Here is a 27409-nt window from a genome sequence, read left to right as displayed (position 1 = left end):
CCGGGCACGGCTCTGCTCCCTCCCACCGCTCCCCCGGCCCAGCGCCCCTCAGCTCCCGCTGCACCTGGCACAGGCTCCGGGGAAGCGGGCCGGGGTGTCCCTGTGTCCCGGGAACAGGCTGGCACGGGGGCTGAACGCTGGTGTGGATTCGCTTTGTTTTTTTAATTCAAAAGTAAAGGGGAAGCGGCCCGGAAGCAGCAGGAAAGGGGTGCGTGGCAGAAGCAGGGAGGCTGCGGTGCTCTCCAGCAGGCTCGGCCACAGGGAAAGGCTGCGGCACAAGCAGCCGGTCCACGCTCCTCCTGCCGGGCGCAAAAAGGAGGAAGGAGGTGGCACATCCCCAGAAAAGGTGCCCTCACGGAGCACTGCTGGTCCCCAGGCGCTCCCCATCTGTGGCTAAGGCAACACGGCAGTGTCCCGAGCCAGCTGGACTTCAGCTCCTGCCCCAGAGCTCTGCTTCTGGAAAGCCAGTCACCTCTCCCACCTCACAGAAGGGCTGCACGCCCTGCGTGAACATCAGTTTGTACCTCAGTCGGATGGGATCCTGGGAGAGAAAGGAAGAGAGGGGCACAACATGATTATAAACTCCTGGGCTCCTTCACCCCTCGTGGCCTTGCTGCACTGAGTCACCTCTGAAAGGGGAAACACCAGCCTTGCAGAAGCTCTGCACAGAAGGAAACCCTGGATATTCCTAAGATAGACAAGATCAACTGGAAGACCCGTGCACATCACCCATGGGCATGTTGGCAATCCAGGCCTGGCCAGCCTACTCAGAGCCAAGAGAGTTCCTTACACTGATCTTGGGTCTCATAACCATCCCCAATGCAAAAGATCTGCCACCCACCACTTGTGCCTTGGGTGCCCCTGTGTTCCATCAGCTGCCACCACCTGCACCCTGAGTGCCTGGAGCTGCCTCTGTGTGCAGATACTGCAGAACTGCCCACACAGTCCTTCAGACTGTAGCTCTGGAAAGCTCTTCGAGCAGAAAAAACATCTCAGCACAGTCCAGACTGCCCTGTCTCTGCACTACAGCTCCCCACTATGAAGGGGCTCCCCGTCTTTCAGGCAAACAGCCGGGGCATTCCCAGTGCCCACCAGCAGCACCTTGTGTGGGTTGGCGAGCAGCAGCACCCAGGACAGCACTGCGGGAGGGAGGAGAGGGTTGAAGGCTGGCAGCTCACAGCCAGGGGCTGGCTGTAACTTTATCTGCATGGTCTGAAAGAGAAAACAAAATAAACACTTTTTAGTCCATGCTGGGAAAGGGCTGTGAGCCTCACTGAGCCATGGAGCCAGTTAAAGATACATCAGCCAGTCTCTTCATTTAGTGAAAAGCACATCCTGCAACTAAAGGCAGATGTTCCTAAACAGCCAGTTCTCTGCTACACGTGCACAGGGAGCAGGAGCCCTACCCAGGAGGCTGAAGCAGCAGCTCTGGAGCCCTCTGGCCATGGCAAGGCCATGGACACACACTGTGAAACAGGCACCACTGTACAGCAGCTTCTCTGTGCAGAGACAGGGAGCCACACAATTTCTCAGTAAGACACGGTGAACCTTCTTCTCAGGACGCTTCTGAGCCTCTCTGCTACTTGTCACAGGCTTCTGACCTTTGGGACTGCAGCCTGGAACGCTATGTCCTTAATGGGGTGCGCTGAGGTGCTCAGCATGGACAGAACCATCACCAGCACGTCTGGTCGGCCGGGAGCTGGGTCTCTGGAGAAGTGGAGCATGGCCTTGAAACCATTCCTGTCATACACAGTGAGTGGACAGATAGTGCCTGCCAGAGACAAATTGAGAACCAGAATCAAAGCCTGGATTCCCCTCCCATTTGAGGGCGAACAGGAAAGATGGGATAAGGAATAGCAAAAAGGAAAATGCAGACAAACTTCTACTTCCTGTGGCAAACTCACAGACCAAGTGGCACACAGCCCCTGATTTACATCTGCCTCTAAGGCAGAGACAGGAATCTGAATGTCTGCATTTGGGATTTAGCAGCTCAGGTTTCTCCAGTCCTTGAGAGAAGTCAGGTGTGGATCCAACAAAGATATGGTGAGAAAAGCAAAGTGCCTTTCTGAGCACACACAGGATTTGGCTCCTTACCATCCACGCCTGGCAAATTCACACCTGACTGTCACCATCCAGCCCTTCCAAAATCTTCTACGACCTTTACTTGAGACTGAAGGCAGATCAGGATGTCTGTGCACTTGTCCTCCTCCAGCATCACTGAGAGCCAAGGCTCTGTGGCCCCAGGTGAGACCCCAGGGTGGCATTCCCAGGAAATGCTCTGGGGAGGAGCTGCAGAGCTGGGCCATACAGTGTGAAACCAAAAAGCAGAGGTGAAATGAAGAGCTCTGCTTTAGGAAGTGGGGCAACTCCCACTCAAAAGTGTCTTAGGACTTTTAGTAGAACAACTGCTTGAAGCTTGACTGAAGGTGCAAAGGACAGGGTTTAGAAGCACATTACAAAGATCAGCCAGGGTAGAAAAATCCTGAACAAGGAGTAGGGAGGACAAGGACATCATCGTGCTACAATCCCTAGCACCTACTCAGATTCTCAGGTACATTAAGCCCATCACAGAACAGTCATTATGTGTCTCCAGTGACCCACACAGCATGAAGCTACTTTGGCTTCCTGTCCTGCAAAACTCTTGGAAGAGCTCTAGTAAACCTCTAGTAAGCAGAGCTGGGGCACAGAATTGCACTTACTTGGTGTAACTGAAATTAAAGGCACAGAAAGGTTTTCTAGAGAAGCATCATGGGAAGCTGGCTGCAAAGAGGCAGCAGGCTTCAGATCACAGCCTGGACTGAGGAGTGGAGGATCTGCCACAGAGTTATTGGGAAGATCTGGAAAGGGCAATTTCATTGGTGATAAATCCCTGGAAAGAAAAGCAGCAGAAAGCTTGCATTAAGTGGGGATACTACAGGGAATATACTGTCTTCTGCTGTGTCTGTCTGTATTCCCAATCCCTCATCCCCTTTAGGTATAAAGAAACACAGACTTACACTCTGAGTCCTTGAGGAATTCAAAAACTCTATCATCTATGGAAAATCTTGCTGTTTCAAAATTCATTAAGGCAGATTTTGGTTCTGTTACTATGGTAAAATTTAGGTTTAGGGCTTTGGAAGTCTGCTGTCCCTGTGCACAGCTTCTCTGGAGCCCTAGTCAGGCAGATTAAAGTAAATTCCAGCTCAAAGACATTGCAGGAAGCTGAAAATCTTCAGTGAAGTTTCTTGTATTATGGCAGACTGTATAAGCATATTGTAATAGTCTCCTGCTCTGAAGATCTGTGGAGATTAATTTGATTTGTGAACTGTTCCAAGCTTCCTCTGAATGTCTGGAAACTATCTTGCCACAGTCTGGAGAAAGCTGAGGAAAGTACTTTTTGAGTGACAATTATTCTAAAAAGGCCTGACTGTAAGGTTTTTGTTCTTTTAGCTCAACATCACCTTGTTATCAACCAATGGGATTCATCTTCCCAAATTTCTAACCCTTGGAAGGTCCTGGTGTGCAAATAACTGCAATTAACTGGTGCACAACTGCAGGAGAGAGTCAGTGTGTGCATGGATCACTTGCCATCACTAATCAGAGGTAGCTGAAAGGTTTTCCTAAACATCCCTGCTGTAAAAGAATTCCTCAGCCCCAGAATCTCACTCTGTTATGAAGAGTTTACTTACAAAGAGAATGTCTTGGTCTTGGATGGTGGGGAGAGCTGTTCATCCAGGCTCTGGAATTCACTCTTCCCTGCACAGCTGTCTTCCCAGCCCTCCTGTGGTGCCAGGGTTTGAACAGCACTTACACCTTCCCTAAATCCATTGTGTACAGCAGGCTGGAAAATAAGGCCCTTTAGGTTCATGCTGTATAATATCAGCAAAAATAAACCTGTTGCACTGAGAATAGCTCTGTTTATCAAATACCACTACCTAAAGCAGAAATACATATGAATCACTTGGTTGCAAACTGCACCTGAGAGACTGACTGTGAGCACAAGGATTCCAGTTCCCCTGCAGAACAGAGTGGTGCACCAAAAGGGCTGCCAGGGAAAGGCAGACCAGGAATCATCTCTGACTTTTGTCCTTTATACCTTATGGACGGCAAAGTACCTGAGCATCACTCACCTCTGCTAGGCCAAAATCAGGTGGTGGTTTCTGTATGACAGGGGAGTTGCTGAGCCCTAAGAAAGACACCAAAATGCCACAGATAATTTACAGAAAACAGGGGTTTTCCACAGGTGCTTCCTTTGCTGTCTAACACCACTAGAGACACTGCATCCCTGAAAACTTCCATCTGGAAGGCTCTACTTTCTCTTGGGACTGACGCTGAAGTCAAAGTGCTCCCCTGTTTAGTAGGCACCACAAACCCCAGTAACAAGGGTGACACTGAACTGCACCTACAGACCTAGGGACTGCAGCTCCTCCTCGAGCAGGCAGGTGGAGGCTGTGTCTGCAGAGGGCTCTGGGGGGGTCTCCAGCCCGGAGAAGTCCATCAGGGTGTAGCTCCTCGTGCGCCGCGGGGCTGCTCGGCACGCTTGGGGAACAGAGACACTGTTAGCCAGGAACCTCCAGAAAGGATGGCCCATCCACGGCTACAGCTGGGCCTGAAAGGTGAAGAACTTTGGGAATATTTTGTGTCAGCTACATGCAAGAGAAAGTGATGGTTACATGATACTTTCCCTGTTTGTTCCCTGAGAAGCACTTCCCTCCCACAGCCCGCTCCCACCTGGCATGCAGGGCAGAGCTGCCGTGGCACGCTCTGGGGGCTTCTCACCTGGTGCCCGGGCAGAGCTGGCAGCTGAACCTGCTCCATCCCCGCTCTCCTGGCTGGCCACAGCCTGCCTGTACTGCCCCAGCGCCCGTGAGAGCTTGTCATTGGCCTGCAGGATCTCAGCTGGGAAAGCAGAGCAGACACAAAACACTCATGTTCCAGCAGGAAAGTCAGCGCAGTTCCACAGCGCTGCCCAAAATGCTCCTGAGGAAGGGACAGTGCAGCTCAGGAGCAAAGGGCAGCAGAGCTGGCTGCCCTCAGCTCCTCACTCGCCTTTCATTCCACTTTGCACACACAGCTGCTGATTCCAGGCCTCTCTCTCATTTATCAAGATCCCTTTGAAAAAAGTAAAGTACTCCTAATTCCTGTCATCTCCTCTGTACTTTCTTTTTCTCCACAAGTTTTCCCTCTGCATCTCAGTCTATAACCCAGCACTCCCCAGCTGAAGAGCCATGGCACCTCTGGGTATGGAGGGAAGGAGCGAGGTGCAGCTGAGCTCTCAGGGTTGCTGTTCAGGATGTGTGTTCAGCAACCATTGCTTCAGTCAGACTTTCAAGGCATATGGACAGGAATGAAATGCCAATTGTGGAATTCAAAGATTCTGCTTTTACCAAATTAACTCTACCCTAGCTGAAAGCAAGACACCTTCCTTGGTATTACATCTAAAAATTCAAAATGTATTCCTCTTTCTGCATTTATACTTCAATCTCTGGAGAGAAAAGGCCTCAAAAGCCTTCAGTTTTCTGAACATCAGAATTCAAAAAAACTCAGAAAACCACCTCAGCTGAAGAAACAGATTCACTGTTTAACCTTGGGCTCCAAGTGAAAATTAACAGCTTCCTCAGAGATGAGCAGGAGGAGACCAAATGCCACTTCCCCGGGCATGGTTTCATGGTGAGAGTGGAGAGCTTTGCCCACAGGGTGCCAAGCAGCCGAGCAGTCCCCTCCCAGGGAAGGGCACAGCCCTGTCCCAGCTGCAAAGAACCACAAGGACAGGGCTGGCTCTTACCTAGAGCCTCCTCGTCAGCCACCGCCTCGCTGGCCAGGCGGAAGAGCAGCGGCCTGAGCCTCTCACAGCGCTGGAACAGGGCCTGGGGAGGAAATGTTCCACTGCTCAGGACCCCGGCACACCCACACTTCTGTCTCTGCCATCAGCTGCAAGTGACGCTCCCTCTAGAAGAGGGAGGAAAAGGAGCATTTACGCAGGAAAAAAGAGCATTTACCTGTAGGGTCTCCTGGTCAGCTGGGGATAATTTTTGTCTCCTGTAGCTCTCCAGGAGCTCATCCATACGTTTGACATTCTCAGAAACCTCACTGATGGCCTTCACTCTTCGGGCCACCTGAGCTGACTTTTCTTGTTCCTGTGATGAAAAGTGAAAGAAAGGTAGATGATGACTTGGCTGCCACAGCCAGTGCACGTACTTGGCTGGAGCACTCAGGGTCACACCTATTAATATTTTATTGCAGGTGGAGAAGGCACAAAGCAGCACAGGTGAGAACATGCCCCCAGCTGCCCCCTCAGGGCACCCTGGCCATGTGCTGTGGAATATGGAATACATCTCACCACAGGCAAGAGTGTGCCTTCAAAATTTGAGCTGGGAGTTGGTGGCTTCTGCCACACAGAATGACATACTCGAAACAACCACAGGGCTTTGTTGAACCAAATCTCCTCTGTAAGCAGAGAAGTGGGATGCTCCTTCAGATGGAGCAGGCAGGCAGGCCAGACGTGCACACACACTGCATGCAGGAAAGAGGCAGTTTTGTACAGAAGTGACTTCTTTCCATCTGGGAACTGAGTTTATTTTTGGAAATTTCCGACCACTACTGCAGTGCTACTGCCAAGGTCCCACTGACAGGGAAGTGCCCTGCTGTATGCACATTCACATATTCCCTCTTCCTGGCAATGGCACATTTTAGGGAAATTAAACAAAATGATCCCATGCTGTAATCTCAGAATAATTTGGAAAGACTGAACACGGCCCCTTCTCTGGGGTTACAGTACAGAGGGTCTCCTGTCAAAATCGGAATGGCCAGGTTCCCTCCCAGCCTCTCTGGCTGCAAAGAGGCTTCTCCTGGGAGCTCCCACCTCTTTAACGACGCTCTGGATCAGGCGGTTGGCTGCCTGCAGGTCCTCGGGGTGGCTGCTCTTCAGGAGCCTGGCCAGGAGCTGGGGGCACAGATGGGGCAGCAGTGAGCAGCAGCCTCTGGGCACTGTGCACACATCACAGCCACAGACACCTGCTGCAGAGCAGCCCTGTAATCCTGCAAATCTGGCAGCTCCTGTCCCGTAGTCTAATCCAGCTTACACTGCTGCCTGCATACACTGGCTGTTCAGGATTAGGGGCTCTGGCTCTGCAGAACTTCTGTAAGACCTGGAGAAGCCCTCCCCTGGGGAGGTTTCATGGAAACAGATGCTTTTCTGTAAAGAAGTTTCACTTGTTATTAAGGAAATATTTCTGACAAAGCCTCAGAGAGTTCTCTAGCTGTTGCACTGCAGGAGGGATGAGCATTACTCTGAGATTGTCTGAAACAGCAGAAGCTCCCAAAACATTACTGAGCTTCTTTTCTCATCAGTACGAAACAGAGAGTGGGGCATGAGGACTCTAAGGTTTACCTTGGACTTCTCTTCATCTGTGTCAAAAATGGAATTCTGAGGTCTTGGAGAAGGAGGAGGTAAAATTTTATCTTGTGGCAGTTTGGGATCCTCTTTTACAATCCCTGGAACAGGTAAGAGTAGCTGTTCAGTGATGCCCAAGCTGCTGAAACCTCAGTCCATGAGGTTTTGCACAGACTTCTGGATTAAAATACCACTGAGGACTATTAAATATAATGGAGTGGATGAAAAAATCCATCCCAGGATCCCTCTGAACTCATCTCTCATAACCCTGGGAGATATTCCAGGGCAAAGATCACTTCTGAGCCTGTCCTGTGCTTTTTCCCTGCACACAGTGTGAGCAGGGGCCTCCAGGCTGGTCTGAGCTGTGGCTGAGGAAGGCTGTTCTTTGGAAAATCCCTTTAAACAGTTCCATGTATCCTTCAGAACCCAACCAGCCTGGGACCCTTGTCCCTTTTCCTTACACACAGCATGTTATGAAAAAGCTGAGTCACAAGTTGAGGCAGGCAGATATCTGTGGGGGAAACCATGGGCTTAGGAGGCTAAAAAGGAAACTGAAATAACAGAACTGAACCTTGTTTCTTCAGCATCTGATAAGCATCCTGGATTTTGACTTCCTGAGGAAACCAGACTGTCCAACTGAATATCACTTCTGTGACCCTTGACTTGACTTTTTCTGAAGACCAAATTCCATAGTACTGAAAACAAGACAGCAAAGAAAGAAAAAGAAGCTCAAACCCAAAGAATTGGTGCCAGATCTGGCACAGAGATCCAGCCCCAAGGAATTTTTGTGCAGACACCAAGGATAAAATGGATTCCTGTGAGTTTATTCACAGTGCTGTCAACTGTGTATCTTGGGGTTAGGAAACACAAGAACTGCTATGGAGTGTATGAGAATCACACACGTTCTACAACAATCAAAATTAAACCACTTCAAACTTCTCTGATCAGTTATTGAGTCCAAACCCCGAAGTAGGTTATTTTAGTGAAAACATTCTGTGCTTGACTTTAAACACTCCCCTTGACTGCTGCAATGCAGTCACACCACTGGCCTCAGCCAGCCCCAGACACAGGCAAACTGAACAAAACCAGAAACGAACGTTATTGTCTCTTATCAGCATCTGGGTGCTTTCCCCAGTTTCCCTCATTATTGCCTATGACCACTCCTTTTATAAAAACACAAACCTCCCCAAGACCAGGCTGATTAAATGATACGTGTCCTCTCAGAGCAGTAAACAGAATTGTCTTCAGTGATATATGCTTTAAAGTCTGTGGTTTCCCTGAAATTCTGTTACCAAGCAGGAGACTGAGACAAGGAGTTTTGTTCTTCAGTTGAGCATTTCTTTGAAATCAGCTTTTTGCAGCTCTGCCCTTGGGCTGATGCAATGGAAAATGAAACGTGCCCCAGTGGTAAATGTGTGCAGGAGCCACCAGGAAGGGAAATCGATGGGTGTGATGCTCAGGGGGTGTTTCAGGCAGGCCCAGGCCCACCCCAACAAAGAGGAGCACGCCAGAAGATCCCGCTGCCTCTGATAAAGCAGAGCTGCATTTCTTATCTCAAAACACCCTGTAACCACCATCACCTACCTTTGGGGAAAGCACTTTAATCAGCTCATTCAGAAACCTGAATTTTGCCATTTCACTGTGAAATCTGTCACCACAGTTGTTCACACAGGTCTCCAGCACCTTCAGAAAACAAAATGTTACCAACAGGAACTGAACACACAAGGCTTGGGGAGCCTTCAAAAACTTTGTCACTATATCACTAAATCTAAGAACTTTCTGACACTTAATTCACCAACACAAGATACTGCGAATGTCATGCAGCAAGAACATGTTTCATTCCTTCATCCAGCTTTCTTAGGCAGCACCTTTAAGACCACCTGCTCTGTTCTACCCATCACTAACAACTTTTGAGCTATTGCCTCGGAGGTGGGACACAGCTCACAAGCCAGAGCTGCAGACCAAGGAAACACTTCAGCAGAGCAGGGTGGGGAGGAACAGAAGCAGTTACTCCCTCCACTGCACCCTGGTTCCTGTATTCCTTGTGCAAGGGAAAGTTAAATGGAGAGGCATCCAAGAGAAAGAGAAAGACATTGACATCTAAGAGAAAAGGAAGAGAGAGCAATCCTGTCTGCTCTGCTCTTCTACCTGCCAAACTCTGTTTCCCAGTGACTGCTTTGTGTGCGGATGGAAGTACTCACTGTGAGAGCACGGAGAGCTTCCCCCTCCTGAGGGGACTGGATTTTGTGTGCCAGCAGCCTCAGCGCAAACCACGGGCTGGGGAAGAGCAAAACAAGTCACACCATGCACAAGCTCCCAGGAAAAACAAATGCTGCTGGGTTGGGTCTGCACAGAAGAGCAGCTGCTGGATTCACAGCAGGACAGACACCCTTCCTCGGGCTCAGTGCTGGCACAGACCTGGCCAGTGCTGGCCTGTTCACACACAGGGGTGAACTGGTGACCCCAGCGCTGCCCTCCAGCCCTGCCCAGGGGCTGTCCCTTGGGAGGGAGCAGCAGGGACAGGCTGGGGGATGTCCCTGGGCAGGCACCACCAGAGCTGGCTCTGCAGCTGCAGGAGCTTTGATGACAGCCAGGGCAGCCTGTGCCAGCTCCTGGGCATGTGCTGGGTGCCAGACTGTGAGCTCTGAACTCAGTCTGCTCTAAACACAGAGATGATCACCAAGGTTTGACAGGTCAGTTACTTAATTAGTTCCTGCTGCTTCCCACAGAGCCCAGACTGTCAGCTGGAAGGCAAGGAAATCTCAGCAGAGATCCTCCACCTGTCTGGAAGGAAAAGCTGAGGCTGAGCTCCCTCGGGGCTCCCCTGCAGAACCCCACAGCAGGAATCCTCGGCCAGACCCCTAAGGGCATGGCCAGCAGGACCTGCTGCCCGGTGGGCTCCAGCACTTGATGTCAGAGCCCATTCCCAGACATCATCCTCCATCACATTGGCACACACCCATTTCCAACTCGTATTTCCAACTCATTTCTGCTCCCAGGAGTGGCAGAGCCCCCCCCCCCACACACACAGAGCTCCCCACACCACAGCCCCAGGCCCTGTCCCTGCAGAGCCAGACTCAGCCTGGGTGAACACAACGAGCTCTGTGTCTGCCTTACCCCTCCGTGTCAGCGTTCACCTGCTCGCAGAACCGCTGGATGCAGTCCCAGTTTTCCTCGGAGATACTCGGGTCAGTGGCCTCATCTTACAGAGGGAGAAAAACAAGAGAAGAAGAAGGAAAGCCCAGCCCTGGCGTGAGCGAGTGCTCAGAGCAGGAAGCAGCTCAGACCTCGCTGGTGCTCCTGCTCCAGAGCTTTTTGTAGCAGAAAGGGGAGATCCAGGACGAGCAGGAAACAGCTGTTACTAAAGTCTGCCTAAAAATATAGTCCCAAGCACACACTTAAAGTCAAGCACAGCCTGACAACAGCAGATGTTGCTTTTAGCAGGAGAAACTTAAAAACCATTTACAGGCAGCTCTCCCGGGACCACTGCAAAACTTGTGCTGGAACAGCGGCAGTTTACACTTTAGCATAGCTAAATTCAGGAAAAAAAAAGTCTTTTTTGACTCTATCCACTCCCCAGTCTGTCACTGAGCCAGCTTTGGGGGCTGAGGATGGGCAGGACAGTTGGGGAAAAGGCCAGCTGCAGCAAGACAGCACCCACATCGCTCTACAAGGGTTCCACGGGGGCGGTGGGCCCTTCCCCAGGGAGGTGAGGCTGCCCCAGTGCCCACCCCGGTCGGAAGAGGCGGCAGAGCCAGCAGCCAAGCCAGCCACCCCCAGCCCCCAGCCCCACTCACTGAGCCAGCGCTCCAGCTGCCCCGTGCCAGCCATGGGCTCGTCCCTGTGCCAGGCAGGAAGCGGCTCCGGCGCCGCAGCCGTGGGCAGCCACGTGAGTGCTGCTGCTGGGGAAGTGCTCAGCACAACCCCCGCGAGCTCCTCCCCGCACCGGCTGCAGAGTAACCGCCAGAACGGAATCAAAGTCACCACATTGCTTTAATAATTAAAAGGGCATCAGAGAAAAGAGGATAAAACATCCCAATCTCCTGATCAGGGATGTTTTTAGCAGAACCACATGCATGACACAGTACACAGGAAACCCTGCTCTGAGCAGCTCACTCAGCCTGGTAGGACACCAGGGCAGCTAAGAGGGCAACAGCTATACTATGCATATATATATACATATAAATACCCCCACACTGTATTTATTGGGGAACCGTGTTGTGCAGCTGTAGGTATCCTGACTGCAAGGCCCTCTCCAAAAATAATCTGATCTGTTGCTATCAGAAGTTCAGTTGCTTTCTGTCCACGTGGTCTGAATTTAAATGCTGATACGTGTCTTCTTCTCCCACCCTGCAAAGCAGGCTCCTTGCACGAGGCGACAGCAGGATGGAGTTGAATCTGGACGTGGCTCCTCTCCCAAACGAAGTGGTTTGTGCTTCGTGCAGGTTCGTACAGACGTGGGACCAGCCCAGACACCTGCCTGGCCCGAAGCCCAGCTCTGATCAGAGATGATCACGCAGGTGCCACCTGCGCCATCCAAGTGTGCGGCCTGGCAGCGTCACCGACGTCCCTGTCAGCTGGACAGGGCTCTGTGTATCCGGCCACACACCTCCTCAGCTCCCAGAGTCACCATCATCTCAGCCACGCTCGGGCCGTGCTGCAAACACAGAGCGAGTCCCTGAGCACAGGAGCTGAACTGCCCCGCACGTGTCTGTGCGTCAGAGCGAACCGACAGCGGTCATCAGCAGCTCAAACAAACCCTGGGCTTCCTCCTCCTGAAGGCAAGTGCCAGCCCTGGTCAGAGGGACCCAAAGGATCAGCACCAGGGCTGAGCCAGGATTAGGCTTTGGAGAACTTTTGTAAAACTTGGGCTTGAGCTCTGTGAAAGCACATTGCACGTAATCTCAGAATTGTTCTTTTTACCTGCTGCCCGCTGAGCGCCAGGCGCAGGAGCTGCATCATGCTGCTGTACTTGGTCTCTCTGGTTTGCTTCTGGAGACTTCTCAGGTCTTTGTTCAACTCCTCCACAGTCAAGGCAGCTGCTGGTCTTGTCATGAGCCTTTAGGAAAGAAGGTGTCCTTAGCTCTGGGGACAGGAAAACCACAGGGTTCCCACCTCTCACCCCTGCCTGGGCCAGGGCGCTCCCTCTGCTCACCAGAAGCAGAGCTCATTCAAAAGAGCAAGTTTAAACTACAAAATTATGCCACAGACCTAGAAAACCACAGAAAAAGCAGTAATTGTGATCAGTTAAGAATACAGTTTTCAGAGATGAGGAGCCACTGCTGCCACTACTCAAGCTCAGACAGCAGCACACTTACCCTAAGACTAGTTTTCCTATTTCATCTACTTCTGCAGAAATTGTTTGTAGCTGCTGGCGGGACACTGAGGGCCTGACCCACAGGTAAGAGTAATCACTCGACACCAGATTCTTCAGGAGGCTTATGTGACCCTGGGGAAAGAAAGCAAAGCTGGCAAGGCAGAGGGCTGTGCTGTGGAGGAAGCAATTCCTCAGCTCGGAGGATGGTGGCACAGCGCTCTGCTGCTACTCATACTTTTCTCAGCAGAAGGACTCGCTCCACGTATTCATTTTCCAGAACATCTGGATCCACTTGCTGATCCCCATAGACGAGCTCCACCAGCCCCTGCAGCTCCCTAACGAGCTTCTGGCGCAGCCCTTGGTTCTCAATGTGACGGGTCAGGTGAATCCTGCACCAGAGAAAAGACCTGCTTTTGGATTGCTTTGGGTTACCTCGGATCACCCCAACCACGTTTCACAGAAATCACAGACTATTCTGAGCTGGAAGAGACCCACAAGGATCATCAAGTGCAACTCTTAAGGGAATAGCCCATCTGGGGACTGAGCCCTCAGCTCTGGCATTTTTAGCTCCATGCTCTGACCAACTGAGCTAAAACTCAGTGTGGAAGTGTTAGAAAAGCAGCACTAAACCACAGTCAGACACTCTACAAAGAGGCATTTGGCTCTGGTGCCCCACAGGGAACTGAGGATGAGGCCACTCTCAGCAGCACAAGTGTACTTGCAGAAGAACTTTCTGGAAGTGTTAACTCTTTTTAGATGTTATTTTCTTAGGTTATAAACTTAAGACTTTAGATCCTCCCAGGTACATCCACCCTCTGCCTAGACTTTCAGTGTTGCCAACACCACTGTCCAAGCACAGAATGGGAGAGGAGGCAGGAACTGTGTGAGCAAAAACTTATGCTTCCTCTTAGCAGAGCCAAACAGCTGCTGCACCAGGACCATACTTGATCCAACAAACAAAACCTCCAGCCAAAGCAGAGTGCTAGAAATAAATTCTCACTGACATGGTGCTTACCACATTTTAAAGCTACCACTAATTTTTTACCTGTTGAATTCTGGGAGCGCTTCAAGGTCCAGGAGAGCAGAATGGGTTGTAATTCTGCCTACTTCAAACTGGTAGATCAGCTCCTCCAAAGTCCTCCCCATCTGCTTCTCTGCAACACAAGCCAAAGGGACTCTCAGGGCTCTGTGCCCCCCTCGGGCACGGGGTCAGGCCAGCAGCACGCTGAGCAAAGGTGACACAGGACAGCCCCTGTGCAGTGCCAGCAGCAGCAGGGACATCCCCTGGCAGGTAGGAGGGAACTGGCAGCAGGCATACAGTGCCATGCTGCCCTCTCCCCAGGAGCCTGCTGTGCTGGTGAGGCACTGGCAACGGGGACATTCTGCTTGGCTCTGTCACCTTCCTCAGCAGAACACCTCAGTCGGCCAAAGAGAAGTCACACTCAGCCAGGAGGCTGCACTGCCCAAGCAAGATTTCATTCCCAAGCAGAGTTCTCAGAACACGAGTTAATCTGTGATCCCCACACAGCAAGAACCACAAAAGGAGACATTAACTCAACTCCTCGTGGTCTGTCAGGTTAAAGGAAAAGTGGTACAGGTGTCAAACAACACTGCAATTATTAACCACAGAATGCAAGTTTTCCCAAGACTTCACAGAGTGTCTCAGCCTTGAAGTGAGGGTTTTCCCAAGGGAGAACCCATTAAGCACCTGATTCAATTCTAATGCCTGCACAGCAGCAGGAAGATTTCCACCATGCCAGCTCCTTCCACAGGGGCTCTGCAGAAGGCCTGGTGGCACCTCAGTGACCGACTGGTTACGTGACACCCATTCCCTGACCCCTTCAAACACTGACAGAGCTCTCAGCTGTTAAAATAAACCCAGCCCATGCCACAAAGTCAGCACGAGGTGAGCTGGCAGGCAGGAGCCCGTGGTGCTACCTGTGAAGCCCGAGCCACAGTTGGTGACCATGTCCAGCAGCGCCTCGGGCAGGAAGCCGTCCCGAGCGAAGCGCTCCAGGAAGATGTCCCCCTGCCTCTTGGACAGCTTGGCACCGTCCTTGTTCAGCAGCAGAGGGAGGTGGCCAAACTGAGGGGGCTCCCAGCCAAAGGCCTTGTAGAGAAGCAGGTGCTTGGAAGTTGAGGCCAGCCACTCGGCGCCGCGCAGGACGTGGGTGATGCCCATGTAGTGGTCATCCACCACGTTTGCCAGGTGGTACGTGGGGAAGCCGTCCCCCTTGAGAATCACGGGGTCACCTTCCACCTCAGCCACCTCGTGCTTGCTCCAGCCGTAGACCAGGTCCTGGAAGGGCTGCACCCCCTTCTCCAGGCGGAAGCGGATGACGCAGTCGAGGCCCTGTGCCAGCTTCTGCGCCACTTCTGCGGGCGCCAGGTGCCGACAGCGGTTGTCATACCTTCGGGACACGAGCACCAGGGGTTCTGCTCAACACAGCCCAGCACCACCAGCCGTTTTTACATCCCCAAAGCTCTAGGCAGATGCCCGGACTTTAGCTGTAACCCGCCCACTCAAACCCCTCGTGTCTGGAGGGCGACGCGCGCCTTCTCCCTGTAGGGGCACGAGGCACAGAGGCACAGAGGCACAGCCCCGCTGCGGCGAGGCTCCGCGCAGGGGCACGGGGACGGGGCCGGGGCCGGGGCCGGGGCCGTACCGCGGGGTCTGCTGGCTGCGCAGCGCGTCCCGGCGCAGCAGCTGCAGGCGCTGCGGGCTGCAGAAGCAGCGGTAGGCGGCCCCGCTGGCCAGCAGCGCCGCGCCCGCCCGCCCGTACAGCTCCAGCCTCCGCGACTGCACGTAGGGCCCGGCGGGGCCGCCCCGCCCGGGGCTCTCGTCCGGGGGAATACCTGCAACACCGGCACGGCGGCAGTGAGCAGCCGGGCCGCCAAAACAGCCCGGACAAAGGCAGTCAAACCCAGCCTCCAGCTGAGGACGGGTGGCCTTTACAAGATAAGGTTTCAGTGGGGGAAAAACGAAAGATGTTTCTAAATACCTGCCCAGTCCAACATATCTTCTATTCCTTCTGCAGCTCCAGGCACCACCCGACTCTGATCTGTATCCTCCACTCTTAAAATAAATGTCCCTTGGTGTTTTTTGGCAAAGATATAATTGTACAAAGCAGTCCTAAGGCCACCTAAATGCAGAAAACCTGTAATCGTGGGGAAATCAGAGGAGGTGGTCACAAAGAAAACCCACGGGGGAGTTCTAAATACGAGCTGGAAGGGCGCTGGATGCTGCCTGCGACGGCAGCGTCACCGCACCCCGGAGCACCCCCAGCTCAGGGGGCACCGCCTCTGGAAATAACTTGTGGATGACAAGCCCCAGGAGCAGAAAGTCCCTACAGTGACCTGGAAACCCGACAAGCGGGCACACGCCCGGAACCAACAGTGACCCCGCACGGCCGGGAGGGCACCGGGACACGCTGCGAGGGCGAGCCCGGGAGTCCGGCAGGAGCGCTCCGGGGAGCCAGCAGCCCGCGCACCCCTCCAGAGCCCGAATTTATGTTTTCCAACCCAAAGTCCCGCCCCGCCGCAGCGGAGCCCCGGCGGTGGGCAGGGGCGGGGCTGCCGAGGGGTCGGTTACCTGTGGGGCTGGGCCCGAACCGGACGCGCGGCCCCCGCCCGGGACTGGGTCCGGGTCCGGGGCCGGGTCCCGATCCTGATCCTGATCCCGGTCCCGGTCCCGCCGCGCAGCGCAGCGCGCGCAGAGCTCGCGCCATCCCGCCACGCGCCCACGTGGCCGCGGCGCCGTTTCCGCCCGGCCGCGGCAGCCAATCCCCGCGCGCGCCGCCGCCGGGGGCGGGGCGTCCCTTAAAGGCGCCGCCACCCGCTTCGTCGGGTCGCGCGAGGGGACGGCGGCCGCCGCCACGGGCCCGGCAGCGTGGAGGGGTTCCGGTGCCCGGAGCGCTGAGCGGAGTGTCCGGCTCCCCTCCCGCCTCCCGGCCGGTGCCGCGGGGGCGCGATCTGGGGGCCGCCGCCGCCCCCGCGCTGAGAGGCGGGCGGGGGCGACTACGGGAGCCGGCGCGGCCCAGCAGCGGCGGCGGCGGCGTTTCCCGGCGTGCCCCGCGGCGGATTGTACACAATCATCATGGCTGCCGCCGCCGCCGCCGCCGATGGTACGAGCGCGGCCGGGAGCGCCCGCAGCCCGCGGGGCCCGCGGTGCCTGCGGTGCCCGCAGCCCGCGGTGCCCGGATCCCGCGGTGCCCGCAGCCCGCGGTGCCCGCAGCCCGCGGTGCCCGGATCCCGCGGTGCCCGGATCCCGCGGTGCCCGCAGCTCGCGGTGCCCGGAGCCCGCGGTGCCCGCAGCCCGCGGTGCCCGGAGCCCGCGGTGCCCGGATCCCGCGGTGCCCGCAGCCCGCGGTGCCCGGATCCCGCGGTGCCCGGATCCCGCGGTGCCCGGATCCCGCGGTGCCCGGATCCCGCGGTGCCCGCAGCCCGCGGTGCCCGGATCCCGCGGTGCCCGCAGCCCGCGGTGCCCGGATCCCGCGGTGCCCGGATCCCGCGGTGCCCGGAGCTCGCGGTGCCCGGATCCCGCGGTGCCCGGAGCCCGCGGTGCCGGTGCAGGGGGCGGCGGGGCGGGCCGGGAGGCGGCGGCGCGGGGAGCCGGCCCCGGACACGCTGCGGGCGGCGCTCCGGGGCTGGAGCGGGGCCGCGCCGGGGCAGCGCGCCGTGGGCCGGGCTCTTCCTGTCCGCTCCCCGCAGGTGCCGAGGAGCCGGGCATGGAGGCGGAGGCGCAGGAGCTGCCGCTGGGCTGCGGCGGAGCGGGCGGCTCGCCGGCGGCGGGCAGGTCTCCGGAGGGCGAGGAGCGCCGGGAGCCCCCGCCGGCGGCTGTCAGCAACGGCGGCGACGAGGACAGCGGCCGGGAGCTGGTGGAGCTGAAGGTGATCTGGAACAAGAACAAGTACGACGTGAAGTTCTGCCTGGACAGCACGGGAGCCGAGCTGAAGCAGAAGATCCACTCGCTCACAGGTCTGTGCGGCCGCCGCCTCCCCCGCGCCCCCCTCGCCGCCGCCGCTCCTAATCGCTGTGCTTGCCCCTAGGCCTCCCGCCGGCCATGCAGAAAGTCATGTTCAAGGGACTCCTGCCAGAGGAGAAAACCCTGCGGGAAATCAAAGTAACGAACGGAGCGAAAATAATGGTTGTGGGCTCTACCATCAACGATGTGCTAGCAGTAAATACACCCAAAGAAGCTGCTCAACAGGAGGTCAAAGCTGAGGAAAACAAAAAGGAGCCGCTTTGCAGACAAAAGGTAATTAATATCTCAATAATTGCTGGTGCAGGGCAGCGGTAGGATCTGTGTGGTTCTTCTGCAGACACTCGTGGGTCCTGTTCCTCCTCAGATCAGGTTAGGGGTTCATTTCTGACAGCTCAGCGTTGGGAGGACTCTGGGCAGGAGAGCAGCACACAACTGTTTAGTCCAGCAGGGACTGGGGCTTTGCAAGACTCTGCTTGTGGTGCCAGGCACAGCCAAGCATTTTGGTCAGAAAATGGAAACATCTGGTGGATGTTAGTGCAAACACAGCCCAGATTAACTCTGTCTAAAACCTAATTGTTTGTTGTTGGCACAAAAGAATTTGATCTCCAAAAACTGCTCAAAACAAACACCAAGAAAGCAGTTCCCTCAGCTGTCCCAGCCCTGACAGAGATTCTCTCTCACATTGTGTAGCACAGGGCTGGTTTGATGGTCCTGCAGTGTGGGGGGCTGCTGAAGGATTGCCAGCTCAAGGTATTACCAGCCTTGTACCTTCCTCAAAATAAACTTGGTTAAAATTAAGTAGTGCCTCCATGAAGCATGCCAGTGGCTCTCTGTGATTTATCAGGGCTCACACTCAGTGTAAGTGCCATCATTTCTTAGAGGTGCTCAGCCAGGTACAAGCTGTGAGTGGGGATTTGAAAGTTACCACTGCTCTGATCCGTTCTGCTTTGGTGCTGGGCCGCACTGCCTGACGTGGAGAATTTCTGGGATCACTGCATGTAACACTTTGGGTTTTATAGATGTGTATTTATGTGTGTGCATGTTTGAGAAGGCTGTTGTGCTTGGCATTATCTTGGAGTTCCACTCACTGTGGTAACTCCTTGGGAGTATCTTGGAAAGTGCACAGTGAAGATTGAGAGTCGCTGATGTGACCGATGCCTGTGAACAGCCCTCAGCTGTGGCTCAGGGCCACTGGGATGTGCTCAGGGGGCAGCTGCAAGTACACTGCAAACTTCATCCTGTTCCTGTGAATTTAATTTCTGTTTTTATGTTGTAGCAACACAGAAAAGTGTTGGACAAAGGAAAGCCTGACGATGTGATGCCTTCTGTCAGAGGCGTGCAGGTGCGTGAACGAGGTCTTGAGCCACTCAGAACCACAGAAGAGACTGCTCTGTGGTCTGAGACCTTTCCCCACTGGTTCAGTGGTTCGTTGCTGTTGTAGCAGAAAGCTGGAAGGATGGGTGGTCCTTATGCTTAGAAAGTTGAGAGCTTTTATCTTTTCTGCCCCAGCCCTGGCCGTGACTGGCTGTGTCTCGTTGCAGGAGCGGCTGCCCACGGTGCCGCTGTCCGGCATGTACAACAAGTCAGGGGGGAAAGTCAGATTGACCTTCAAACTCGAGCAAGACCAGCTGTGGATTGGTACAAAAGGTGAGCACCTCCCAGCCTCGGGGATGAGCAGTTGGTGACTGGGCTGTGACTGGGCTGTGTGACCTAGAAAAGCTTCTCCTCTGACTAAAACGTGTTTAGGGAATGATGTTGGTATTGCAGCGCTTCAAAAAACTTTGTTTCCTTCTCTCACCTGCCATTCTCCCAGGTCATTGAATAGTACTTTCCAGGAACACTGGTTCCTGGAAAAATGGAGTGCAGTAGTGTCAGCAGACTAATGGTCCAATGTGCTGTTCCTGGCTCCAAATGTAAATGATGGTACTGGGCATTTCTGGCATAGCTCAAAGCACTCCGTAAGCAGCATGGGTTTGATGCCAGCAGTACACAGAGGCCCAGTGGTTTAGCCAAGACTTGGAAGGAAAACTCAGAACTGGGATAGAAACTGGGAGTGTTGGCATCTTTGGCACTCTCTGTCCTTCCAGCCAAAATTATATGGGTGTCTTGTCTCAGTAATGCAAAACTGTGGTGCTGTGCAGAGGGCTTGGTTTGCAGTCGTGAGTGGTGCCAGGAGGAGCTGGGGATAACGTGCCTTGCTGGGGATGTCTGTGTCCTGGTTGTGCCTGGGATAGAGTTAGTTTTCTTCCCAGGAGCTGTTTTGGATTGAGGATGGGAGCAGTGCTGATAACAGTGCATGTTTTGGTTGTTGCTGCGCAGTGCTTCCCTCAGTCAAGGACTGTTTGGTGTCTCAGATGCTGCCTGTGAGGAGGCATGCAAGGAGATGGGAGGGAACTGGCCAGGACAGCTGGCCAAAGGAATATTTCCCACCACAGAGCATCATGTCCAGTGTAAACTGGGGGCAGTAGGCTGGGAGGGACTGGACACTGAAGGGGACAGGCTGGACATCAGTCAGCAGTGGGGAGCAGCTGTATTGGGCATCACTGGTTTCTCTGGAGTTTCTTTGTAAAATTTTTTATTATTATTACCATTAGTAGTAGTATATTCTATTTAGTTTCAGTTATTAAACTCTTCTTAGCTCAAACCATGCATTTTTTACTTTTTTCCCCAGTTCTTCTCCCCATCCAACGGGGCAGGGGGAGTGAGTGGCTGCGTGGTTGGGGCTAAATGGGACACTGGGATCCCCCCACCTGCCAAGGAAGCTGTGCTCCTTCAGTTTGACTGGGCTGGGAAATATATAGTGATGAGCAAGAGGGATTAAAGTGCTTGCTCACTGTCCCAGTAAAGCAGCCTAACTGGGTGGTTATACTGCCTCCAGCTGCTACAGTAGTTCCAAAGTAAGCAGAAATCCCAAAAGTTTTTGACCCTTTCTTTGTAGAACAGACTTGACTGTGAAGATTTTTTTTAGCTTTAAAACCTCTCTTGTTGCCAGTTGCAATGATTTCTCTCCTGGGCAAAGTGATAGAGCAGGGCATTGGGGGTGTTTTTAATTCCATAGGTTGGGCAGGCAGATTTTTCTGTTACTGATCCCAGGTTCTAAATCCATGCTCAGTATTTAGCTAGTTGATCTCTTCCATCACCACCCAGATGAGTTTTCAAGTACAGTGTTTCTGAGGTGTTCTACACGGTGTTGCTTAAGCTGTGAATTTGATTCTTCCTGTAGTCATGTGTTTCCTGTAACCTGTTTCCCTACTCCCCCGAATTAGCAGCAGCTTGCTGCCTCTAGAGAATGGCTGTAATTGCTGGCTGTTAATGGGAAAAACTCCTTCCTCCTCTGAGGAACCCGTGACAGAGGCCAGCAGGTAAGGGCTGGAGCAGACACATCTGGCTCTTGACACAGCTTGTCACCTGCTGGCCCTGGAGAGTTGGAGCTGCTTCTTGGCCCCAGCCCTGCAGCCTCACAGGGGTTTGTGCAGGTGTTCGTAGTCTGAAGTTTGGCACAGGCAGCTGTTCTCCAGTTGCACAGAGGCATGGATAATGGGATTTGTCTGTTGCTGGGATACTCAGAGCAGAAATTGATTTGGGGGATGCTAAACAAGGGCAAAATGGGGTTTTACCTCATGAATGAAGTCACAGGTCTGAACAGGTAGTTCAGTTATGAGGCAGAGAATATTTTTCCTTACATCACTGAGTTTATCTCCCTGTGTGCTTTCTGTAGGTGGGTTTGTGGTTTTTTGGATCACAAATTAAACAGATCTATCTCAAGAACTCAGAGTTCAGTTTCTCCTTTGTAAAGTGTTTTGGGTAGTCTGTCTTGTATCCAAGATAATAACTGCTGGCTGATGCTGGATGCTTGAACAGAAAGGCAGGACCTTGGAATGAAGTGTTCAGAAAGGAGTGAGGACAGAGCTGATGGGAAAGCTCTGCCCTGGACCATGTGGCTCTTGTCATTGCCTCTGGCTGCTGATGTTACTCTGCCATGTAACTGTGGTCTTTTTGGGGCTTCAGTTTCTCTTGTTTCTTTCCCTGTTTTCTCTTTTATACTCCTTTCTCTGTGCTTCTCTGCACACTGCCTCAGGGTAAAGCCTGGCCTAAGCTTTCAGAGTTGGGTCAGCCTATCTTTGCCAGCTTTCAGGCTTGCTGTTGAGAGTTCAGTGTAATCCTTGGGACTCAGCCCTGAATATTCTCATACTTGGACTAAATTCCATAGGATGAGCATCCCTGCTGCTCCGAGGGGAGTTCCTTATGGGAAAACATTAAGTAAAGCCTGGGATTTCCCATCACTCAGCCTGGGCCCAAATGATGAGCACTGAAATACTTCATGTGATGCAGGGGAACTGTGTGATCCAGTTTTGGATTCCTTCACACTACTGGGTGCCAGCTGTGGGTGTGTGGGGGGTGTGGTGCTGCAGCCACCACGTCCTGGGCAGCAGGCATCCCAAACTCACCTGGAGGGGAGACTGCTGACCTGAGGAGATTTTGGCATTAATGGAGGTGCTGTATGAAATGAATATGAAATACTGCTTCCCTGCATGTCAGAAATAATACTTTGATCAATTTTAATGTAGAGAGAACAGAAAAGTTACCCATGGGGTCCATTAAAAATGTGGTGAGTGAACCTATTGAAGGCCATGAGGATTATCACATGATGGTGAGTAACAGCTCTACTTTAATCATATCCATCTGATTCCTTCATGCAGCACACACTACTGAGGCTGCAGGTCAGAGCAGGCTGGAGGTGGATGGTGGTTCCAGCCTTGTGGAGATGGGGACATGGGCTCCTCTCACACTCTCAGTATTTTGGGTCCATATTGAATATCTGCAGCTGTGTGGAAATCCAGACTCTTTTCACACAAACATGAAGTGCTTAAGCCTTATTTTGTATCTTCTGACTATGACAGTGTTAAACCAGTAAACATGCTCACAACATAGCTCATGATTTCTTAATGGTAGGGATATTTTTGATACCTGGTTTAATTTCTAGATTCTGTGGTATTTATATGAGCAACAGGCCTTGGTGGAGGTTAAGAAAAAAAGGATTTGATGCTGTAATATCTTTTCACACCTGTAATTTTCTGAACAACTCCCATGGGATTTAGCAAAGTTGTATTTCAGAAGAGAACTGTGCTAATGTGCTGAAATTTTGGCTGTTTATTTTAATCCGTGGGTTTTTTTTAAGATCCTGCCTTTCAAAGTACAGTGACTAACTTTTGATGTTGAAGTAAGTTTCTTTTCTATAAGAAGTTTGTTTCCTTCTTTAGAGGGAGAAAAGGGAAATGTTTTTCCTTAAAGTCATGGCCTGCAGGAGGGTGCTGCTGTAGTCTCTGTCCAAATACTTGATTTTTGATCACCCGTGTGAGAAGAGGTCCTCTTCAGCACATGTCGCAATAAACTTACCCCACAGCAAGGGCAGAGGCTCTGGCATGCCGTGGTGCCCCTCTCCTGAGCATAGGAGAGAAGTTGAGAATAGGACATAATGTCTAAATATAAAATCCTATGACTATAAAAACGTGGTCATTGTCTTGTTTGGTTCCTGTTTGGCTTCTCAGCTCTGATGTTTCTTTAGAGACTCTGAGTTATGCTTCAGGTTGTCCACCAGAATAATTTCCTCATGTTCTTGAAACTGGCCAGGAGTTCTGGTTGCTGTTGTGATGTTGTAAAAGGGAAGAGCTCATGGTTTTCTCAGTGCTCTGCAGCTCTTGTTCTCTGCAATGCTCCTTTAATTGCCCACCAAAGAGCTGTGGAATGCCCCGAGTGCTGCAGGGAGCAGCAGGTGGGACAGGCTGGTCTGGTTTGGCAGTGGATGAGCTGTGCCTGTCCACTGGGACCAGCTCTTTGTTCCCATGTGTAAATGTTGTCATTTTTAATTGCAGGCATTTCAGCTGGGCCCAACAGAAGCATCTTACTACTGGGTCTATTGGGTCCCAACTCAGTATGTCGATGCAATCAAAGACACGGTGCTGGGGAAGTGGCAGTATTTTTGAAAGCACGCTCACCTCTGGCACAGGAAAATGACACAAATCTAAGGACACTGCTGGGAGAGGCCTCCAACATCCCTGGATGTGACAGTCCTGGAACTTATTATTAAAACATGCTAAACGAGGCATGGATGGAAGCCAGAGGTGATGTTCTTTCACCATTAGTTTACTTTTAACTTAAAGATTTCACCATCCCTTTTCTGCAGTCAGCTTCAACCATATTTAAAGCAAATACAATGGAAATCAATAAATCTTAATTCACAAAATATCGTGTGTAATACACTTAAATCTGCTGAGAGTTGATCTTCCAGTTTAGTTTTAAAAAGAAAATATTACAGTGTATTATTGAGGATTTTTTACATGGTTTGAACAAAACCGAATATTTTCATAATCTCTCAGTTATCAGCATTAGACTTACTTTAGTTACTTGGTTGTGGCTGGGACTTTGAGGAGCAGATTTTTTAGAGCTAACTGTAGCAGAGCGCAGCGCCGCTGTTCGGTGAAGCCATATCCCACTGGCCCTCCAGGGCAGCTTCCACTCCTTGGTAGCAGAACTAATTCTTTGTTGTAACCCAAAGATGCCCTGCTTGTCTGGGATCTTTCCTGGCCTTTTCCCGAGTCTGGCAGCTCCGGGTTGGTCTGTGTAGCGTGTTTGGAGCAGGTGGATTCTGCAGGGATGTTTTGTCATGGCAGGTGACCCAGTGCTGCCAGCTGCTCCCTCTCGTGCCCGGTCAGTGCTTCACCTCCTGCCTGGGCTGCTGCATTTTGGGAGCATTTTCTTGCCCGTGCATGTTGCAGTCCAGGATCATTTTGCAGCTGCTGCGTTGACACTGAGCTGTTGGGCTGGAAACACCCTTGTGCTGCTGGTGTGAGCAGGGGGACACAGTGACATGGACATGGATGGAAGCACCGTAACGCTGCCTGGTGGGAGCAGGGGAACACAGATCTCCCAAAGGGAGGGAACCACAGAGACCTTCCTGCCCTGTTTGGGGTGGGGGCAGTAAGGAAGAGAGAAGCTCAGATGTTGTTTGGGATTCTTAATAACAGCAGCAGTCTTTTGTGAGCTGGATTTGAAAATCTGTAGCGATCTTGAATTCAGTGAATTGTACTTTAGATTAACCATCCAGCAAGTGATGTTTTGAAATGTAAACCACCTTCCAGCTTTTCTCCTGTTCCAGTTCACAAGAAGCCCTCACACCTCATTCTGTCAGAAGGAACATGCTGCAGATGGGGCTGTGATGCTCTGTGTGTCATGCCAGCCATCCATGTGCCATTTCTCTCAGGTGTTCTGAACGGAGCCCTCTGCCCTGCACAGGAGCAAAGCCCATAGCAGGTGGCATTGTGCAGCCACACATCCCTGTGCTGTGGAGCAGCTCACACATCCCTGCTCTGTATCAGTGCTGCTCCATGCCAGTAGCTCAAAGCCATGCAGAAACAGCCTTTTAGGAACAGCTAATCTGAGTATGCTCCATGTCCACTCTTCCCTCTCCTTGAGAGAAGAGCCCAGTTGAAGCACAGCAGTGCAGATTCCCAAATGAGTATTTGTTTTACTTTTATTTTACTTGAGAGACTGGAAAACACATTGGCTTTCTGGTAGGTGTTGAGGTCACATATTTCCCTGTAGCCTCTAGATAGCAGCTTTTAGTTTGTATTTTCTGTTTGAGCAGCCACACAACATGAGTTTCAAAGGTGTTTCATATCCTACATAAAAACTAGTGATGTGCTTGTTACTCTTGTAGCTTGGGGTATTTCCTTTCTGTGTCCAAGCCAGCAGCAGTGTGTCCTGACGTGCGTGGCTGGGGCCAGGAGAGCTGTGTCAGCTCCCTTGGCAGTCCCCTGGAGCAGTGGGGGCAGAGAGGAGCTGGCCTGGCTTTACTGGTGGCAATGTCATGGGTGAAACGCAGCCATCACACTCGTGATTTCCTGGTTGTCAGTCCTGGTGTTAAGGCTGAAGTTAATGATTTGTTACCTGGTGGAGGTGTGGGCACTACAGGATAAAGCAAAGGGGTGACACTGGCTCTTTCTGTCACCTGGGGCCGCGTTGGCACTGGCCACCTTGCTGGTTCTGTGATGATCAGCTCCCATTTGTTCCTCAACATGCTCAGACCTGTCTGTGCATCTGTTTGTGTTCCGTTTCCTTTCCTGTTCCTTCACCCCCTTGCTCCTGGGGAGGGCAGGAGCAATTGTGGTGCCCTGGTGCCCGAGTTCCAGCTCCTCCCCAGCTCCTGTGGCTTCTGTGCAGGACACAGCGACCGGGTGAGTAACTCTGGGGTGAGTGGGACAGGCACTGAGCACTGCTGGGGCACAGGGCAGCGCCACACTCCATGCCAGAGGGCACAGCTGCTCTGTCCTGGGCCATGTACAGCCCAGCAGCTCAGAGGAGACTCGGCGCAAACCACTTGGTTACATACAAAGCAATTATAAACATGAAGAAAATACTATACACTAAGAAAATGTGATCCTCTTTAGGTGCTTCCTTACAGGTTGGATTTGATTGGAAAAATGAAATTGTCTCTTTTTTTGTTCTATGTGCAAAATTTGAATTAAAATACAGGAAAGTGACTTATAAATGCTTTAGTTGGTGTTTGTTGGCTCAATATCCCAGGCTTCTTGGGACCACTTTGAAATGAGTATTCTAGTTGAAATTAGCAGTGCTGCTTTTAAGATCCTTTCTCTTTGGGAATGATGTGGAGTTGTGTATGTTCTGGCATACACCAGTTTTTCCCAGGCAGTTACTGTCATTAAGAAACACCCTCTTTTTAGTGGGATTGTGCCACAGTTGCCTCTCAGCCACTGCCTGCCTCTCTCTTGGCTTTGCATTTTGCTCTCTGGTCACTGTCACCATCCCAAGGCAGACTCAGCATAACCAATGGTCCCAGGGAGGAGTTTGGTCCTCAGTGAGATGCAGTGTGTGAGTAAAGTGTGAGTCCCCTCAGAATTGGGAGTTGGTGATTAGGATGATTCCGAGATTTGACATACATTCTGTGGGCAGTTACCAGTACCAGCTGCACAGACGTGTATTCCAGTTAAATCACAATTTAACAGCGCTCTCAGCAGCGACTGCTTCCTGCTGTGTGTAGGTGTGATTCCCCGGGAGCAGCCTGGGGAGCCACTCCATATGAGGTTGCACCGAGTGTTTTCTGTGCTTGCTAATTGCAGATTAAAGTACAGGTGAGGCAAACGCAGGTCCCTGCAGGACACAGCCAGTGTTTGCTGTGGGCTGTTCCCAGAGCCCAGGCAGTGTCCCCTCCTTGCTGCTGTCTTGGGATTCCTCCTGCCAGTCCCCCAGCTCCCTCCCTACCTTGTTCCATGACACTGAGTATCACAGCTCACCTGTGTGCCATCCCTTCCCCCTCTCCGTGCCCAGCACTGCAGGTTTCTCCTCCTCTGCTTGTCCCAAGTTCAGTATTCTTTCCTCTGTTTGTGCATCCCCAGTGTAAGCAGTCCCAGGACCACTACTTCCTTGGGAATGCAGAAGTGTTGTTGCTCAGCCTGGTTGGGGTTTGAACAGACTGTCTTGCATGAAGAGCTTGTGTCACTCACATGGTTTCATACCAAGTTCAAAGTAAATTATTAATTTCCATTAATGACATTGATGAGGAATGTGTAACTACAGTCAGGGTATTCTGGTGATGGAAGAGAGTGATCTGGATTCAAAGGAGATAAACTGTCACCACCACCACACCCTGCCCAGCTTGCACCTGCTGGCTGGTGCCCACTGCTCCATGCTCTAAGGGCCAAAGAGAAACAATTCCCTG

The 27409-nt window shown here is 52.4% G+C and overlaps 3 protein-coding genes across 3 annotated transcripts; 1 reads left to right on the top strand and 2 right to left on the bottom strand.

Moving 5' to 3' along the window:
• Nucleotides 1-138: 138 nt before the first annotated feature.
• On the bottom strand, nt 139-11282 carry GGA2 (golgi associated, gamma adaptin ear containing, ARF binding protein 2). The gene is made up of 17 exons (XM_053992293.1): nt 11170-11282; nt 10490-10574; nt 9574-9649; nt 8957-9055; nt 7944-8067; nt 7370-7473; nt 6842-6922; nt 5979-6116; nt 5765-5846; nt 4759-4878; nt 4390-4518; nt 4110-4165; nt 3669-3820; nt 2700-2869; nt 1602-1771; nt 1102-1212; nt 139-541 (listed from the first exon to the last, which is right to left on the bottom strand). The coding sequence occupies exons 1-17, from the start codon at nt 11201-11203 to the stop codon at nt 431-433; spliced, it is 1842 nt and encodes a 613-aa protein (XP_053848268.1). The 5' UTR covers nt 11204-11282; the 3' UTR covers nt 139-430.
• A 64-nt stretch (nt 11283-11346) lies between these two features.
• On the bottom strand, nt 11347-16493 carry EARS2 (glutamyl-tRNA synthetase 2, mitochondrial). The gene is made up of 9 exons (XM_053992295.1): nt 16282-16493; nt 15692-15847; nt 15356-15545; nt 14628-15100; nt 13735-13843; nt 12925-13078; nt 12691-12821; nt 12296-12431; nt 11347-12029 (listed from the first exon to the last, which is right to left on the bottom strand). Exons 1-9 carry the CDS (start codon nt 16415-16417, stop codon nt 11946-11948), a joined length of 1569 nt encoding a protein of 522 aa, XP_053848270.1. The 5' UTR covers nt 16418-16493; the 3' UTR covers nt 11347-11945.
• A 164-nt stretch (nt 16494-16657) lies between these two features.
• Nucleotides 16658-23759, top strand: UBFD1 (ubiquitin family domain containing 1). The gene is made up of 7 exons (XM_053992296.1): nt 16658-16813; nt 17400-17666; nt 17738-17946; nt 18950-19015; nt 19215-19320; nt 22242-22324; nt 23547-23759. Exons 1-7 carry the CDS (start codon nt 16786-16788, stop codon nt 23655-23657), a joined length of 870 nt encoding a protein of 289 aa, XP_053848271.1. The 5' UTR covers nt 16658-16785; the 3' UTR covers nt 23658-23759.
• The last annotated feature ends 3650 nt before the right edge of the window (nt 23760-27409 follow it).

This window comes from Vidua macroura, chromosome 16 (assembly GCF_024509145.1).
Source record: "Vidua macroura isolate BioBank_ID:100142 chromosome 16, ASM2450914v1, whole genome shotgun sequence".
Classification (NCBI taxonomy): Eukaryota; Metazoa; Chordata; class Aves; order Passeriformes; family Viduidae; genus Vidua; species Vidua macroura.
This window is presented reverse-complemented; position numbering and strand designations above follow the sequence as displayed.